The 14,062-nt window shown below is 48.0% G+C and overlaps 2 protein-coding genes across 2 annotated transcripts in view; one reads left to right on the top strand and one right to left on the bottom strand.

Moving 5' to 3' along the window:
- LOC110517576 (structure-specific endonuclease subunit SLX4) lies at positions 1-13,649 on the top strand. The gene is made up of 14 exons (XM_090195591.1): positions 1-42; positions 152-846; positions 965-1,187; positions 1,500-1,718; positions 2,047-2,315; positions 2,546-2,844; positions 2,989-3,253; positions 4,538-4,713; positions 4,960-5,106; positions 5,234-5,403; positions 5,613-8,551; positions 8,764-8,866; positions 9,153-9,482; positions 9,611-13,649. Exons 2-14 carry the CDS (start codon positions 324-326, stop codon positions 9,972-9,974), a joined length of 6,027 nt encoding a protein of 2,008 aa, XP_090051717.1. The 5' UTR covers positions 1-42; positions 152-323; the 3' UTR covers positions 9,975-13,649.
- Positions 10,281-14,062, bottom strand: part of LOC110485538 (MAPK regulated corepressor interacting protein 2) — a 5,477-nt gene continuing 1,695 nt past the window's right edge. Inside the window, exons 3-5 of the mRNA XM_090195601.1 lie at positions 13,343-13,476; positions 11,593-11,712; positions 10,281-10,810 (exon numbers count right to left, since the gene is read on the bottom strand). Coding sequence (XP_090051727.1) covers positions 10,740-10,810; positions 11,593-11,712; positions 13,343-13,476 — 325 coding nt within the window. The 3' untranslated portion in view covers positions 10,281-10,739. The remainder of the gene's footprint in view (positions 10,811-11,592; positions 11,713-13,342; positions 13,477-14,062) is intronic.

A 14,062-nucleotide genomic window follows, 5' to 3' on the forward strand; every position in this document is an offset into this window, starting at 1 on the left:
GACCTGTTGTCACGTGACCGGAAGTATGTGAAGCAGTCGAATGTGAGTATTTTGAAAAAGACACATTTACCTCGTAATACATGTTTTCACTGTCAGATGCAACTGTTCAATTTTCATGCAGTAATGGCACATTCATTCCTAAATGATGCAGAATATCTATGCTGAAGAGAGGATATTTCACAAATGCCACCTCACATTTTTAGCTAGCTAGCAGCATTAACCTCCATGGCTCTCAGTCCCGAGAGGCTAACGTTAGCTACTATCAAAACAACACATCTAGCTATTTAGTGGCGCAAGAAGCAGACCACTAACAGTCAAACACAATGGACGACTCTGATCAAGACTTCGTGGACCTCTGCTCTAAGTTGCTCAAACGAGTACGTAGAAAAGCTGGCGTAACCCAGAAGAGAAGTGTTGCAGAGCCCTCATCCCAGGACACTGTGAAAGACATACCCACCAAAAGGGTGACGAATAGGAGGAAGAAGAAAGATGTTGGCCCAAGTTCAAAGGGAGCTTTGGGTAACAACTCTGAACACGTTTCCTCCACCTCTACCACTTGTGATGACCCAAACCGACTTCCCTCCAATACAGACAAATCTAAACAAGCAGTGGTCAATGGAGGTATTGAACTTGGTGTAGGAGAGAATGGGTCATCAGTGGCTGTGGATGTTGCTGGGTCTCAACCTGAGGGTAGGGGAATGGGGGTGAAGGAGAAAGTGCTACACAGGATGCAGCAGTTCAAGAGAGTCAATCCACAGAAGCTGGTGCATGGTGAGAGGAATCAGCCTGCAGCCACAGGGAGTGAAAGTGACAGTGCTGCTCCCCATCCACTGCCAGATAATGAAGGTGAGATCCATCACTGTGTCTTTACTGTAGATTCTATGGTGTGTATTTTCATTCATCTGTGTGTACACTCAATGGCATGCTAATTACCTTTCTCTCCACCTCTGCCCTTCCTGTTCAGTTCCATCCACCTCCGCCTCTTCTCCCCTACCACTGGACCCCCAGGTGGATGACTCGGATGAGGCCCTGGCCCTGCGTCTACAGGAGGAGCTGGACAGGGAGGCCCAGGCTGTGGCCCAGGGTAGTTTAGTGGACCTGGAGCAGGGAGGCCTGTTCTTCTGTCAGCTCTGCCAGAAAGACCTGTCTGCCATGAGCCCCACAGGACGCACCCAACACATCAACAGGTAGGGACGACTGGAGCTGGACACAGACACTTGCTCTCTCACCCATCTAACTCCAGAATCTGTCTGTTTCTAGAACAGTCAATGACTCCAAAGAGCCATATAATTCCAGATTCTGTCTGACTCCAAGGAAGATACTGCCTCGTTTCCTTTCCTGATCTTGAGGAACTGGATATGTGAAATCAAGTCATCTTGTGGCTTCTGATGTTTAGCCTTCAACAATCCAGTGTTTTCAGATCAGTGCAGATGATGGAAAGGAGACAAGGAAAATAAACCAGTTTACTTTATTGGGACACCCCATGTCCCCTTATCCAGGTGTCTAGACGAGAGTGAGGACAGTGCTGCCCCCGCCCCTCCTCCCGCTCCCAGCGTCCCAGAATGCCCCATCTGTGGTAAACGGTTCAAGTCCCAGATGAGTCGCGCGGCCCACCTCAAGCGTTGCTCCTCCACGATGGGCGTGGCTCCTGCCGAGCTGCTGCAGGCTGTACAGAGACAAGTTGCAGAGGGCCTGACTGACAGCACCGCCAACCAACCGTGAGTCACCCTGGTCTGATTGGTCCCGCCCCTTTGAACCATCAACCAACCCAAACAACTTGACTGCTATTAATGTACATTAAATTGATAACTTTGATGTTAGAAGCATTGAGTCGTGTTCAGGAGGGTGCAACATACTGAACATTGCTGATAGAAGTGTACTTGAAAGAGCTAACGTTGTGCCCTACTGAACCGCCCCGTATGATGCTTTTGGGGCCGTTCTGTCCCACCTAGAGAAAGAATGTAGGAGAAACACTGCGTTGTTCAAATGCTGGAGGACAATAAACAATTCTATTCCACCTGTGAATAACCCTCTCCTCTCCCCCAGTCCGCAGGCCGGAGTTTCCAAGCGTAAAGGCTCCACAGACCCCAGCCTCCCGGGCAGGAAGAAGCCCAGAAAGAAGCCCCTTGGCCTGGATGAAGACACCATGGTGGCCATGGCCCTGTCCCACTCTCTACTGGAGCAGGAGAAAGAGATGGAGCGGGAGATGCAGAAAGAGTTACAGAGGGAGAGAGAAGGTGGTCAGCAGCTCCCAGCCGTCCTCCCTCACATTTCTCTGTCACCATTGAAGTGGAGAGCTGAACCAAGTAAGACGGGTAAGTCACTATCTTGACTGAACCTACGTATTGTTTGGGAAATGCATTATGCTATGATTATAAGGATGCATTTGCTGTGACGAAAAACAATTTCCCTTTATTATGTAAAACAGGAGCAAACTATACTAAATGCATTGATATGAAACTATACATGTATAAACATTTTGATGATGTTTATATTATATGATTAATATCATAGCCGAGTCCTTTTGTCTTGACCCCACCCACAGGTAAGGGGCGTGGCAAGAGGAAAAAGGGTGCACCCCCTCGCCCCCCTCCCCTCCTCATGGTCCAGGACTCGGAGACAGCCCTGAGGCGACTACAGGAGCGCGTGGCTGGCCTCCTCCTCCGTACCCGCGCCCCCTCGCCTCCCACCCCCACACGCTGCCCCAGCTCCCTGCCCTCCTGCAGAACGGGTGCTGGCCCCCTCTGGCAGAAGAGTGCGCTGCGGGACGGAGGGCCGAAGGTCATCTCTGAGTTCTACACCCCAGAGCTCAGAGAATTTATACAGCCTTGGGTGTCTGTAAAGGTGAGAGCCCGTGTGCATGTGTTACTCATACTTTCACATCTTTGCTTCTAATACACTCATACGTTTAACACAAATCAGAGTATCTTGATTCGTAGTCTTTTCATTCACACTTTCATTTATTTCACTCAATTTGTCTTCTTCTAGATGGATATGGTGTTTCCCACCAAGGGCATGCCTGGATCCTCCACCAAACTTTCATTAACAGAAAGCATCTCTATGACCAAGCAATCTATCCCTTCCTCCCAACAACCAGTCTCCTCCACCCAGGCAGCCCCCTCTTCGCTCCCTTCCACCCCAGGGACAGGGCACCTTCCAGTGGGCAACCAGACTCTATGTGACCTGATGGATCTGGCTGATGAGGGAATGACCCTCACACAGTGGGGCTATTCTACCCCAGGACCTACCAGAGGTGAGAGCTACTCCTGGGAGAACTGTTATATACAGGAAACACACAGGGGGAAGAATGTGCACAAAACACAAAGACATTGACATGTAAAAGTGTAGGACTAATACAAGCATATCATAGTCTTCAGTCTGACTCCAAGACCATGTGAATGCTATAGGTAGAAAAGTGTATCCATGGATCTAGTCAAGGTAGCGAGCCTTGTATCACCACTCAGAATACTATAAGTTACATGTCCAAGATAACCCTTAATGAGTTATTCAGAGGCTCTGAGAGACAGCTAACATCTTGCGATCAATGTCCTAGCATTAAATGATTGATTTAACCTCAGCTCAGAGCTGCACAGTTAGAGGCCAAGCATATCTGCTGTGTGTAGTATGAATAACATTTACCATTAGACCATACATCTAATAATAACGAGGAATGTTACTCAGAAATATGACAACTGCCGTTCTTATCCATCTAAAAGTAATCTAATTTATTACACTTGTGCAATTAGAATACAATTATGAAATGCTACATACCAGAAGTCTTCAGTGTCAAAAGATACAAAATATGTAAAAGTCTAAATGTTTAAAAGACCCACTATGGTGTAACAGAACGCTACACCAGGAGGTTGGTTTCCAATGACTCCATGAACAAAGTTTCCACTCATCTTTTATTCTCCCCTGAGCTCCAGATCTCAGAATCTCTCCTCGTCTAATTAACGTCACGGAGTTCGGCTAAAACAAAATTCATTCAAATAACAGAACCTCTGTTATCTGAATGATAAGAGCTCACATCTGGTCGCTCCCTCTTTGAACAGAGAAGAATAACACAGTAACAATGAATCCATAGCACTTACAGTACAATGAAACATATCAACATTCACAACTCTTTATGAACCCTTGAATCAATCCAAACAGGACAATGTAATTCACAAAGTAACATTCATTTCGTCGATTCAAGTTAGCTGTCTTCACACCCCCGACGGTGTCCGTGCTCCCAGGGTTCTATGGGAACGTCCCGCCACGGATAAGGTGTTTGACTTATCTGTCATATGGTCAGCCATCCAGACAATGCAATAAATCGTGATGGAGTCCTCACTCTGGGCCTCGGTGCCTGCGAGTCGCTAGACGCATCCTCATCGCTGGTCACGTGCGCACTCCCTGTTTTTCCACTCCAGACACAGGATGTATATACACGCTCACAGACATGCAGATTACCACACACACAGCGTCCCTAACTAGCATCCCTGAAAGTCAAACCTACTGTACCTCTAACGTTGTTAATCTTCCCTCGGTCCCTCAGACAAAGAGAACACTGCTACAGACTTCCACCTGAGTGGCTTTGTTCCTGAGAGCACAGACGAACCCCCTGACCTGTGTCTCAGTGGCTTCATCCCAGAGAGCAGTAGAAACACTGAAAGCCATCAGATGAGATCTCTTCCTCAAAGCAGAAATACCAACAGGAGCAGCCAGAAATCAGTAAGGGACCTTTTTTAGAAGTCTTCCACTCTATTGTAAACGTTTTCGTAACTAGACCTTGATTAGCTGAGTGCAGTGTGTTAGAGTAGGGTTGCCGCAAAACGCTACACACACCCAGTAGCTCTCCAGAAAGAGGGTTGGCCACACCTGGCCTAATATAATCACCATCTCATCATAACTCTGTTGGACTCTTGTTGCCTGATCATTGCTCTGTGCTGGTAGCCATTGTCTGTCTCTGATCCATAGGTGGCGCTGTCCAGGCTGGCCTCTGACCTAACCAGTATGGTGAACAACCCCCAGTTCAGTGATGTCCAGCTACAGGTGGACAGTGGGGAGGTGTACTTCACCCATTCATTCATGCTGTATGCTCGATGCCCCCTGCTGGCGCAGATGGTGAGTGCACGTGTGGATTTTGCCTAGTTGTATTTGCTTGTATGGTTCTCCTTTGAAACCATTAATATTTACAGTTGAATTTCATTTGTTTTCTATCGCTCGTTTTCTCATTCCATCTCTCCCCCAGGTCCATGACAGTGGATTTGGGGTGCAGGAGGACGGCATGCCCTCAGCCCAAAGGGTGTTGTTGGGTGAGGTATCAGGCCAGGCGGTATATACCCTGCTCCAGTACCTCTACACAGCCCACTGCCCCCTCACACACACCTTGCTGCCACACGTTCAGGAGCTGGCAGCCAGGTAAAGTCTGACTCAACACCTCCTGGATGGCTAGACTGGTGTTTAAGTGATATGACTTCATCTTAGTAACAGAAAGTATTACAAAATTCTCAGTTAAAGGGTGAGTTTGAATGAACCAAAAACATATTGTTCTTTATCCCCCTTCCCCTCTTGCTTTCTGTCTCTATTTCTATAAAACTCCTTTTTTCTCTCTGTTTTCTCCTCATCAGGTTCAACCTGGAGGAGCTGCAGCAGCTGTGCCAGCTCTACCCAGCTCAGACAGACCTCCACAGAGGTGTAGAGGGACAGGGGGATCAGTGGGGAGACTACCCAGCCCAGGAGCACCAATCTGGGGGAGAGGAGGAGCACCAAGACCAGGTCTTCATGGAGCTCCTCCGCTCTATGTGGAATGAAGAAGAGGTTGAGGAAGATGAGGACAGAGGAGAGGAAGGAGGGATTGCGATGGAGGAGGAGGGGCGAGGGGATGGCGTGACGATAGAAGATGGAGAGACGAACGAAGAAAGGGTGAACGAAGAAGAGATGGAGGAGATATATGAGTTTGCTGCCACTCAGAGAAAGAGGGATGAAGGAAAAGAGAGCGAAAAGGAAGAATCAGAAGAGGAGGAGGAGGGAGGAGTGACATTTTTCACAGAGACAGAAGAAGAGCAGGAGGCTCCAATCCAAGCTCAGTCATTGGCTGAACACTCAGATAAGGGTGAATTAACATGCATGATGTCCCCTCAAACAAAACCTCCCAGTTTAGAGGCAGACATGGCTATTGGTGACATCGACACAGACCGGGGGAATCCAAATAGGATAAAAACTGATCTCAGCAAATCAGAAGGTAGAGATCTAGAACGTTCTAGAACAGGCGCCATGGAGTCAGACGTCACAAGCTCAAGAAGTGTTGGAGAGGTAACAACGACAAAAAGCCTCCACTCCAGTCCGATTGACGATCAAGAACTAAACGCTAGTCTAGACCGTAGCTACAGCCGCCTCTTCTCTGACTCTTGGGGGGTCTATGAGACGCAGGAGGAGCCCCACACCTCCCCACCAACACAACCATCCTGCCACTCCCAACCCCACAGGGCTATCCAGAAACCCTCCCACTCCCAGCCCCCCAGGACCATGGTAGTGGATGGTGCGAGACAGCCAGAACTCACCTCCCCACCCCCACCGTCCTCCTGCTCCCAGCCCACAAGGGTGAGGGTCGATGGGGGTACGAGACAGACAGCGATCCCTACCCTCCAGTACTCAGCCATTGAAATCATTGACCTCTCCATCAGTCCTCCTCTGGTCCCTGGTGTATCCGCCCTATCTGTTCCTGGTTTGTCCCCAGGGGAAGTGACTGACACCGGGGCACGAGTTAGGACGAAGGGAGTGGTGGGAAGAGGGAAAGTTCCTGTGTGTAAGGAGATACTCCAAGAGAAGGTACCGTCTAGTCCAGAGGACTTAAAGAGAGAGAGTTATGGCCCGTATAGTATTTCTGTACCCGTCTCTCCTCCTCACAGTACCAAAGAAGAACCTGAGCTTATAGTTCTGTCTGACTCTAGTGAAGAGATGGAGATAGGGGATCTAGGACCTACCAGCCCCTCTCCACCACCTACTCGTCTCTCCCAGAACCACCAAGGCTACACCCAAATCACAACTCAATCCAACACAGAACCCAAGAAACCCACCTCGATAACCCAATCAGACACAGAACCTAAGAAATCCAGCTCGAAGGAGAAAGAGACTATTGGTGGTTTTGTGAGGGATCCTTCTGTCTCACCTTCAGATCAAGGCTTAGATCCAGATCCTCCAGGTTATAAACCAGGTTCTAACCCTGGTTCTGCTGGTTCTACTAGTCTCATGGACTGTTCTGCAGAGATGTCTTGGCTCATCCCGGCCACTCCGCCCCTGCCGTCCAGGAGGACGAGCTCTACCCAGACCTTTAGTAGCATGCGTCGCACTCAGCTCTTTCCTAAGGCCAACTCTTCTTCCTCCTCTTCTGCAGCGTCAGTTTTCTCCTCTCCCACCCTCCCTTTCAGGCCTAGCCGCCAGACCTCACACCCACCCAGGGTTTCTACACATTCTGCCCAGACAGAGTCCTCTATTTCTAGGCAGAAATCAGACAGCAGAGGGCTTCGGCACTCCAGCTTGGGTCTCGACCATGACGACCTCTCTTCCCAGAAATACAACAGTGGTTCTGGATCCACAGTCCCCTCCAAGTCCCAACCAAAACGCTCCCGCCTGACCCCCTCTCTCTCCGTCATCCCCCCACCAGACCCCTCCACTAAGGGTACTCCTCTCCACAACATCCCCCAGCCATACAGCTCCACTCCCCTTTATTCAGATCTACCCAAGCCCTCTGCTCCGTCTCTGGCCTCCCCTCTTCTGAGAGACGGGGAGGGGGACAACGGAACCAGGCAGAGAGGGAGGGGGCTGGGGATCTCTGGGAGCCCATGGAAGAGAGGGGGAGAGGGGTCTCTGGGCCTATCCCTCTCGGACCCTTCCGACCCATCCTCGTCCCCACATAAGGAGTCCCTTACCCAACCGAGAGAGAACAGCGGCTCCCCCGGACAACGCCGACCATCCAGTGAGTCTAAATACTTCCACAGCCCAGGAGATAGCGAGACGGGGGGAGAGAAAGAGAGGGGGGTGAGAGAGGAATCGGATGAGATTATGAAAATGGAGGAACTGGAAAGGAGTGTAGTGAAAGAGGAAGAGCAGGAGGAAGAGATGGGAGAAGACATGGAGAGGTCCAGTAACAGCTTTCAGCAGAGCTTCCTCGGGATGGACGAGCCACCCATGGCCTTCGATGACTCCTGGGGCCTAAACGCAGGAGGAGGGGACACGGACGGAGAGCGATCCCAGGCAGTGTGCTTCAGTCTGAGGCTAGAGAGCAGTGGTGGTGGGGCTAGTCCTCCAAGACAGGGCCGGAGAGATGGAGAGATTGCAGGAACATCCTCTACTTTTACCCCCTCTCCTCTTCCTAAAGCCTACTCCACCCCCTCTCCACCTCCACCCAACACCACTACACCCCAGGCCAACCCAGAGATCAACGCTAGCCTCCTGGACCCTGAGATCTGGGACGACTGGGGGCAGGAAGAGTATGAGGCTCTTCCTCTCTCTCAGAGGGTGAATCCTGTAGCTCTGGCTCAGAGAGTGGCCCAGCTCAAGACTCCAGGTAATACACTTTCAGCAGTTATACCCCCTTGTAGAGAGGTTATAATGTTTAATCTAGCTAGCTCGGGTTCAAAGCCAGCTTCATTGCTTCCTACTGTTGAAATATTGAACATTCATTTTATTCTGATCCAGAAATGCAATAAACATGTGAAACACATTCACTGTTTTGTCACATCATCTTATTTCTCTACCCTTTGACCCCTCTCTCCACAGTGGCCCCCCGTAGGAAAGGCCAGCAGGGCCCCCTGGTCCCCATCACCCCCATGCCCAGCTACTCTGACATGGACACACCTGACCTCAAGAACAAACTCAACAGGTCTGACTCCCCCAACACATCACCTCAGAACGGTCTCTGGTGTCTCTGCCTTTCAGATTAGTTTTTCTATCAGTTATTTAATTCATGTGGTCATTTCACTCCCCCATCACTACCACCATCTTAAGAGACCTAGCCTTATCTAGTTCCCAGTCCTTCTTCCTCCATTGATTGTTCTTTGATGATATTTGAGATTACAGGAGCAGTGTATGGCAGTTGTCAGTGTAGTCTGTCTATACCTCCCCCCCATCTCTTTCTGTTGCCATCCTGCTCTGTGTCCTCCCTCTAGATTCGGTGTGCGTCCCTTACCCAAGCGCCAGATGATCCTGAAGCTCAAGGAGATCCACCAGTACACCCACCAGGTGGTCAGCTCAGAGTCAGATGACGAGGCACCTTCCCTGGGTCGCCCCAGAGCCGTCGGGCCCCCACCCACCACCATGGAGCCCACCAGAAAGCCAGTGTCCTGTGCCCAGGCTGGGGGGTTTAAAGAGCCTGGTGGAAAAGCAGCACCTACCGTCTCCCTGGTGAAACTGCCTGGTGAGGAGGAGGACATGGAGCCTCTCTCTGCCTCTCAGGGATCCAATACGTCCTCCACAGCACCCAGTGAAGACTCTGAGAGGTTAGCACTGGGAGTGTGTGTTTAACAGGTGTTGTTCATGTATGGTATTTGTCTAGAATACTCTGACTTCTAAATTCAAAGTCAAATGTAGTAACATTGACACTCCTCCATTCATCTCTATTCTCCAGGTCTAATCCAGAGCAGTGCCTCTCTGACGACTCGGATAACGACAACATTACTGCCTCGCAGTCTGCCTCCAAGCTCCAGGACAAGCTCGTCGCTGTCCGTCATTTCATCCAGTCAGACCCTGACCTCTATGGGCAGATCCTCCACTACCAGCCCCTGGTCCTGTCAGACCTCCAGGCCAGACTCAAGGCCGCAGGTATCCAGCTGGGGGCCGCCAAGCTACTAGACTACCTGGATTCCCAGTGCATTACGTTTACCACAGCCAAGCCTGGACTGAGGGGAGGAAGAAAGAGAAGAGGGAAGGGGGCGACCAGGGCTGGAGGGAGGGGAAGGAGAGGGAGAGGGGCAGCTAAAACAGCAGATTGAAGTTACCTTTGAGGGGATACAGTGGAGGCAAAGGTGGATTTTGAAAGGATTTGTGGGAAATAATTGAGTTTAAACTAAATCAGTTACTACCTTTGAGTTCTGGTTGAACTGTTTCCTGTTTATATTGGTTGGATGTTGGACTTCTAGAATTAAGTAATGTTTATGTCCTATCTTTATAGCATGCTATACTAGTCTGGACTAAGCCGTTTTCACTGGATTATTGAACTATGCTGTCCACAAGCCAAAATAGTTCACATTCAAAACCCCTGGATTACCTGGGAAAAACTCCAACACAAAGGAAAATCGTGAAAAATATTTTACTGTTTTTCTCCAAAGACCAGCCAAGAAATAGACTTCATTCAATCTGAGCACAAATCATGTTGGGGCAGGGAGGTACTTGTTAAAAAGAAAACACAAGCGGAAGAAAAATCACAAACACTCTTCATGAATTAGTTCTTCTGGTTGATTAGCCAATCAGGAACAGGCATTTTCCTTGGAGGTGGAGCGTTCAGTCTAAAAGTTCGTAGCTTCAGGACCATTCAGGGGTACAGCAATGTGTGTGTGTCACACACTCCCCTAGCACGGTGCAGATATCAGTATTCCTTTGAACCCAAAATACTGGGTACAAAATACAGGAAGCCCACTAAACTGTAGCTTCAGAACCAGAATGTCCTCTCTCCACCCCTCCAGCACCTCTTCTTCTGATCACAGCTTGGCCCATGTGGCTTCCACGCAAGTTAGCACCTCCTGTCCCTTCTCTCCCTGTCACGACAGGTTAGCGATGTTGGCCAGGAAGCGCTGGGCCCACCACTCCTCCAGGTCTATAGGCACAAAGTCTGTAAGGAGACGGGGAATAGGTGCTAATGAGAGAACATTACTATTATGGTACATCTGTCTGGATCTCACAAGTCTGCATGGAGAGAAGGAGAGGCAGTAGTGTGTGTGAAAAAGGAAACAGTATTAGTGAGATTTTTGCTAATTGAGATATTACATTTGTGCTTCACTCTTTCTCTCTGTAACCTCAAACAGTACTGTCCATCTACTGTTAAGTAACTGTCCAATGACCTACAGAGTGAACAGGACTGGGCTGGTTTTTGTGTGAAATCAGCAACCAGGAGGAGTGACAGTTTATCCAAGGTGAGAGACTGACAGTTGTTCAGAGACCAGAGAGTTAAACATTAAAACAAAAGCTTGCCTTATGACCTCTCTATCTAGCTGCAGATAAGATGGTGCCAAGAATTGCTTAGCCTGATGCGTTTCTTTAGACAGTACTGAGACAGACGTTTATAGGGCTAGACAGAAATACACCAAAATAGAAGGTTAAGACCATGACAAAGTGGAGCACGAGTAGGCGTGCTGATCTAGGATCAGTTCGTCTTTCAGATCAAAATAAGATTGTTTGGACAGGGGACCTGATCCTAGATCAGCACTCTTACTCTGAGGCTTTATGAATACAGGTCCTGGGCATCACATAATTGGATGTAATGAGATAGGAAGTAGAGGTTGACTAGTGTACAGCCTCTCCCATATATCCCATTGTTGCACGTCTTCGGTAGAGCAAGATGGAGGTTGATTAAACAACAATGGCGACTAGTGAATAAGGCCTATAGCTACTCACTCTTCGTTGTGGTACTGGGGGTCTTCTCTGCGTACTGCACGGGCCCCTGGCCACATACAGAAGCAGGCTCCACACGGCCTTCTCCATCTCCTGCCAGCTGCTGCTCGATTTCCTGCCATGCTGCAGAGCGGAGAGAACAGAGGCATTAGTACACACACTAACTGAAGATACACGTTACAGCCAATACCTTTTCCCATGTGTGTTATGCTGCAGTTCCTAGGTCGTTGTATCATACACACAGCCTATGACTACATAAAACCAACTGGGCATGACGCGGGGAAATGTTTTGGGTGCTTTTTAAAAATCCATATATTGTGACATTACAGTATGATGGGGTGCTGCAGCAGTCGTCGCACCACAACGTCCCGCGGCTATGAAGCTGATGGTTCCTTGTTTTCCTCAGAAAATGCCCAATGGAAGGGTTTTTATTTTAAATAAACTATTCCTATAGAGGTGCTTCAAATGAAACAGCCAACCATGTGTCCTCGAGTGGACCAGGACAGAACTACAGTACATTTTATCAGCCACACTACTAGTTGAGATAAGACTGGAGGTTGTGTGTTTCACTATGAGTTATAACACACCTCTTACACTGTGTTGACTGTATACATTTTATCAGCCACACTACTAGTTGAGATAAGACTGGAGGTTGTGTGTTTCACTATGAGTTATAACACACCTCTTACACTGTTGACTGTATACATTTTATCAGCCACACTACTAGGAGTTGAGATAAGACTGGAGGTTGTGTGTTTCACTATGAGTTATAACACACCTCTTACACTGTGTTGACTGTATACATTTTATCAGCCACACTACTAGTTGAGATAAGACTGGAGGTTGTGTGTTTCACTATGAGTTATAACACACCCCTTACACTTTCAAATACACTGTGTTGACTGTATACATTTCTGTGAAAAGCATTTGAATGTTAATGTACAAAAATATACCAAGCTCACTGTTTTATAAGAAGTGCAAAGGAGCTTTCACCTTACACTACTTAGTAGTGTTTTCATAGTTTAATTGACAACCGATGTGACTGGACTATTTCATTCACTACAACGGAGTCAACGGCTTTCTGTAAATGAGAGCTGTGCTCTGTAAGAGGTTTTATAAAAACAAACGGGATATGCCCAGAACTTCCTTCTGACCATTATCATTGAGCAGTGCTCCAAGAACAACAGAACAGGTTGTTCTCTAAGGTTTGAGGATCTTTAAACTATACCCACACTCTGTCAAAGAATGCCTCGACCTTTGCACTTGATTCATCATTTAAACTCGGTGGGTTCCATTCTCCTCCCCGTTTGCTTTCGAGTGTAGGTTTAAACTCCACGTAGTTCTCTCCCTCTTCTATACATCATCTCTGTTCTATATATTCACACCCCCTGTTTGCTTTAGTGTCTATTCTCCTCATGCATTGGGTAGTCTAGTCCTTGAATGCAGTGATTCTCTCCCAGATCAACGTTACTGGTGGTGTGGAGAGAGTGGCAGTGTGTCAGATGTAGCCTTGAGTTAACACTGAGTCAGTGCTGCTGGTCAACATGTCTGTCAGCTATAATGGCCTTCCATTCAACTGATGTACACTGGAATGTGTGTGCATAAAAGGACTTACTATAGGCTCAATAATAACCTTCAAATTGCAGATTTGAGAGTCTACGATACTCCTTATACCATGTGAGTGAGTGTCCATGGCTCTATGCATGAGAAAAATGGGTAATGTCTCATCTGTCTAGTAGTTAATGTGTCTCACCTTCGTACACAAATCGGACATTCTCTTCATGGGCCGGGGTGAAGCCTTCAGATGTGGTGTCTTCCTTCTGTGAGGCTGCAGTGTGGTATCTCTTCCCGTTCAGGCGATTAAACACTATCTTAGGGGTTGGAGAGCTAGACAGATAGAAGATGACGGTAAATTAGTAACTGTGTGTGAAATCGTATTGTGTTACGCCTCTGGAAAGCTGGTCTTGCTTCAGAAATGTATATGCTGGGCACTAGATTATACTTTTAGCACAAAACCCAAAAGGAACTTTTTTTATTTAATAAAACTATTTTCCATCCAGGATGGAAGTTCTTTCTTTGGCATCACCTTCCATTAAAATGATACATACATTCTCACATCATACCTATTGAAACCAGTCAGTCCATACTGCATTCACTGAAAACAGAGAACATTGATATCTATCCAGCGCATTTGGGAATGTAAGTGCATATACTCATGCAAAGTAAATTGCATATCTAGTCTAGAGGTTCAGTGGCTATGTCTAGAACAGAGGTCTCCAACCCGGTTCCTGGAGAGCTATTCTCCTTTAGGTTTTTGCTCCAACCTTAATATAGCGCAGCTGATTCTAATAATTAGCTGGTTGATAAACTGAATCAGGTTGGTTACAACTGGCGTTGGAGTGAAAACATACAGGAGGGTTTCTCTCCAGGAACAGGGTTGAAAAGCCCTGCTCTAGAATATTAAGGAATTCTA

This window comes from Oncorhynchus mykiss, chromosome 13, assembly GCF_057628025.1.
Source record: "Oncorhynchus mykiss isolate SJ-2025 chromosome 13, ASM5762802v1, whole genome shotgun sequence".
NCBI lineage: Eukaryota > Metazoa > Chordata > Actinopteri > Salmoniformes > Salmonidae > Oncorhynchus > Oncorhynchus mykiss.